General features: G+C 40.6%; 1 protein-coding gene across 1 annotated transcript in view; it reads right to left on the bottom strand.

Moving 5' to 3' along the window:
• The window catches only part of LOC128700504 (dipeptidase 1-like), a gene marked incomplete at both ends in the record, with an annotated part of 16,326 nt that overhangs the window by 3,679 nt on the left and 7,647 nt on the right, over window positions 1-5,000 (bottom strand). Inside the window, one exon of the mRNA XM_070081916.1 lies at window positions 227-377. Within this exon, the coding sequence (XP_069938017.1) occupies window positions 227-377 (151 nt within the window). The remainder of the gene's footprint in view (window positions 1-226; window positions 378-5,000) is intronic.

Here is a 5,000-nt window from a genome sequence, read left to right as displayed (position 1 = left end):
TTCTATGTAAAGCTTTTACAAGTCAGTTTAATTTAAGCTCTACGCAGAGTTTCTCTCTGCGTAGAGCTTCATCGAGTCATAACTCGATAAAGCTCTACACTGATCAAAACGTGGACCGCATCAATTGGCTGAACTCAGGTCCCTGTTGTACCTACTCTCAAACCTGTGTACAGAACCTGCTTCCACGACTCGCTCTTGTGAAGGCGCAGGGAAGGACGTGACTTACCAGGGTGTATGGCACTTGTGGGTCAGGGTGACATAGCGCACGCCCAGGTCATACAACGCCCTCACCACGCCCATGCTGCTGGCCAGCCCATGCCCACCCTCCACGCCCATCAAACTGGCCACACGCCCCCGTTCAAACTCCTCCATGATTTCTGTAAGGTAAGAGAAGGCAAGATCACAGCTAGTTTACTATGATGTAGGAGCCCATGAATTAGAAAATATGTCAGGTTATGGGTATACATTATGGTGACGTAGAATATATCATGGTGACGTGGAATATATCATGGTGACGTGGAATATATCATGGCGACGTGGAATATATCATGGTGACTTGGAATATATCATGGTGACTTGGAATATATCATGGTGACGTGGAATATAGCACGTTCAACACCGGGTCATGCTTGTTGAGCCTCGACTACTTTGCCCCTATTGTCAACCTTCATTTCCCTTAATATTACATTAGGTTCATTTCCCTTAATATTACATTAGGTTCATTTCCCTTAATATTACATTAGGTTCATTTCCCTTAATATTACATTAGGTTCATTTCCCTTAATATTACATTAGGTTCATTTCCCTTAATATTACATTAGGTTCATTTCCCTTAATATTACATTAGGTTCATTTCTCTTAATATTACATTAGGTTCATTTCCCTTAATATTACATTAGGTTCATTTCCCTTAATATTACATTAGGTTCATTTCCTTCAGTAGCTAAATTGGAAGTGAACGTCCTTGTATTATTAAGATTATTTGTTTGTATATTTACATTTTGTGTGGCCACTATGAGTTAACTTCTAGTGTATCATGTTACTTTATGTTATCGGTCTGTGTACCGCTGAATGGTAGAGATAAGCAGCCAAATCTAAAGGAAACTGTACGATGCTTATACCTCCCCCCCCCACTTCTCCCCCCCCCCCTTCTACTTTGTGTCAGAGTGGAAGAGAGTGAAACTACCAACCAACGAGTCAACACTCCTGCTCTGTTCTTATAAACTGGCTGCTGTCGGTTTCCTTCAGTTGATATATTCTGTTAAATTGTGTTATACTCTGACTAATCTAGTATGAAGACCAGATATTATACTCTGAAGGAGTATCTGTATGTAAGTCCGATTTAAGGTCTCTCTATAGCCATGTATTTCAAGGCATTATCTAGCAACTTGGTAATATAGATCGTGTGATGGATGGTTTAGAAAACCGACAAGTTGAAGAATTGAGACACTTCTGCAACATATGGACTGTAATAAAGTTGGTAGAATTACCGACAATATGTAAAGTAAAAGGACACAAGTGCAACTAATGTGACATTTATTGTGGCAACGTTTCGCTCTCCAGGAGCTTTATCAAGCCATGTATTGTTTGTAATGGCTTGATAAAGCTCCTGGAGAGCGAAACGTTGCCACAATAAATGTCACATTAGTTGCACTTGTGTCCTTTTACTTAACATATGGACTGATGAAGTCACTGTGTCGTGAAACATTTCTGCAACAAAGGTTCCCATATGTTGCATAAGTGTCTCAATTCTTCAACATAGAACGTGCAGTAAGCGTTCTTGACAAAGATATTGTATAAAGGTATAATTTTACTTGCCTTATATCTTATGATATAATTAACTGCTTAATTAAAAGAAGCTTTACTGAAGATTATAATTATATCTAACTCTGTCTATAGTTGTTATACTCTAATGAGAAAGTATATGATAGAGATCTTACATAAACCCGGGAGTGTAACAATGGTGCCATGGGTTATAAGGAGAGATAGAGGACATATACTATGGTACCATGGAATATAGCGATGCAGAACATAGGGTCATGGTGCCATGAGTTATAGAGACAGAGGGTATATAACATGGTGCCGTGGAATTTAGAGACATAGGGAGAACACTGGGTCATGATGCTATGGGTTATTAGTGCATGGAAAGGAAGTCAAGTCATGGTACCATGATTTGTAGTTTTCAGATATGTTTTAGATTATGGTGCCTTGATCTGTTATGGAAAAAGTCAAGCACAAAAATATAATTAATGTATAATATTAAGAATCAAATTTTATTTTCATTCAGTTATTTTTAAAATGTATATTCACATTTTATTCTCTCAGACCTCCTATAATTACACACTATATTATCCTATAATTATACACGGCATATCTCTTTTCACTTAAAATTTGATTATAAGGTGGCTCGTGACCTGGTTGGTATAGCTCTCGCTTCACACGCTGAGGGTACGAGTTCAATTCCCGGGGAGAGTGGAAAATATTGGGCCTGTTTCCTTACACCGGTTGTCCATGTTCCCCATCAGTAAAATGGCTACCTGGATGTTAGTGGACTGGTGTGGGTCTCATCCTGGGACAAAACTGACCTAATTTTCCCGAAATGCTCAGCATAACAAGCGGCTTTCTATATAGTAGTATGTCATTGATGTCAACTAGGACCTTGTACATGTACTTATAGAAATAAAGATTATTATTATTACTATTATTATTATTACTATATTTGGGCTAGTTGAGCTAGTTCGGATGCTATTTGTTATATCCTCCGTGTAGATCAGGCTCTATTTACTGGCGGAATATAGTTTTAACTAGAATTTTATGAAGACAGTGGCTTAATTAGAGAAGGGGAAATGTGGAGCAGTAGAGAAGTGTAAAGAGAAACAGCTGGAAAAAAATAAGGTGTTTATAAGTACGACTTTGGACACGTATCCCCTACATGAGACACTTCGCAAAGCCTCTGGTAAGTAAAACGTCGAAGGTAAAACGCCTCCTTCAGTTGTATGCATCGTTTTAGTGACTTGCTAAAGCTCTCTACGGAAGAGAAGTAAGTCTGTAAAAAAATTTACTCAGCATATAATGTTACTCTGGTATACACTTGATTACGTGCTGCCTCTCAGACCACTGCTGACTAAGCTCGCTGTGGCAGAGATGAGCATTGGAAAAGCCAGTCTTGATGAATAAGACAGGTGTGTAACACCTGTGTGTCTTTATGACGAACAGGTTTTTGCCAGAAAATGTGATACTTCAGTTCGGTTCGGAGATTATATACGGTAGACAGTGAGAGACGAGGTAATCAGTCCTTCAGCTTTGATAAGTGTTCAGTCCCTATGCCTTGATAGATGGCCTTCAGTCTCTATGCCTTGATAGGTGTTCAATCCCTATGCTTTCATAGAGGCTGTTCAGTCCCTTTGCCTTGATAGAAGGAGTTCAGTCATCTGGCCATGATAGGTGTTCAGTCCTTTGGCCATAACAGATGTTCATTCACCTTTGCTTTGAAGGCGTTAGTGTTCCCTGAACCTCGCTCAGCGTTCCCTGAGAATCGCTCAGGGTACCCTGAACATCGCTTTAATGATATTGACATATCTGATAAGCCTCATCAAAATGGCGAGGAAAAATCATAGTGTACCAGACATTGAGATGATGAGGAGAGAAGGAGCATAATGTGAGGCATGGAGGATAAAAGTGAACTTGACAGGGTGTAGGGAAGAAGACACAGTAGGGTGAGGAACTGATGAAGTGGAATGACAGGGTGGAAGGAGGGAGAAAGGGGACGTGATGTTGTGAGGGGCAGAGAGAGAGAGAGAGAGAGAGAGAGAGAGAGAGAGAGAGAGAGAGAGAGACTGATAGAAGAAGTAATGGAGGGGACTTACCAGAAAAAGGGAGTATGGAAAGAAGAATAAAATAATGTAAGATAGTGAGAGAGGGAGAAAGAAAGAAAGAGACGGAGAAAACTCCACTACTCTGCACGAACCACGAAAAGCTCAGCATATCAACGAGAGGGAATGAAAGCAAGTATCATCACAAATGCAGCGAATGTTTTGCAAGTTCTTTGCAAACTGCAACCACGTATCTGCAGGAACACTGCTGTGAGCGGAGGTACACGAAGCAATCCAAAGGCCTCGTAGACTGATCAAACAACCACGGAAAACGACGTTAATCCCAAACACAGCTTTACCAAGTTACATTAATCAACTTAGTATATTGAGCGATTTTTTTTTTTTTTTTGCGAATGTGAAACATACGCAACATGTTTGTTTTGGTAAGAGTAGATCAGTCCCTCAAGCTGAGGGATCTTGAGGGACTGACCACCTTCTACCAAGGCTGAGGGACTGACCACATCTAAGCTACTTCCTGCTGTCCGCTGCTAACAGCTGCCAACTGTGTAAGAATCTGCAGACAGTTTAAACATTTCGATGTTGAAAGAAGCTTAAGTCCTCTCCAGGAGTTGAGGGACCATCCAGAGCAACTTGGAGAAGCTCCAAAACTCCAAGCAAAAGTTGAAGAAACTTGCAGACGTAAGAATTATTTAAGAATAACATTGACACAAGAAGAGGGGAAAAAATAGAAACAAATTGAAAAAACTGGAAACATCTGGCAGTAGATGCTAAGATAGTTGTAGAATGAATTATCAAACCATACCACGGGCGGGGATAGAACCCGCGATCAGAGAATCTCAAAACTCCAGACCGTCGCGGGTTCTATCCCCGCCCGTGGTATGGTTTGTTTGCAATCGTGTCATTACGATTTCGTGAGTCATGAATTATCATATAGGTGTTGAATAAATTATCATATATCTACAGAATAAATTGTCATTTAGTTGTAGAAGCCACTATAGCTTTACCTTAGATATGCCTTTGATTAGTTCCTGGAGATTTTTACTCCCGGAGCCCGGCCATGAGCCAGGCTCGTCTGGTGTTTGTCTGGTCAACCAGGCTGTTGCTGGTGGTGTTCCACTGCTCCACATATCCATCACAGCCTGGTTGATCCGGCACCTGGTGAAGATT

Source organism: Cherax quadricarinatus, unplaced genomic scaffold (genome assembly GCF_038502225.1).
Source record: "Cherax quadricarinatus isolate ZL_2023a unplaced genomic scaffold, ASM3850222v1 Contig5000, whole genome shotgun sequence".
NCBI lineage: Eukaryota > Metazoa > Arthropoda > Malacostraca > Decapoda > Parastacidae > Cherax > Cherax quadricarinatus.
The sequence above is the reverse complement of the archived record's forward strand: the minus strand, read 5'-3'. Positions and strand labels throughout refer to the sequence as shown.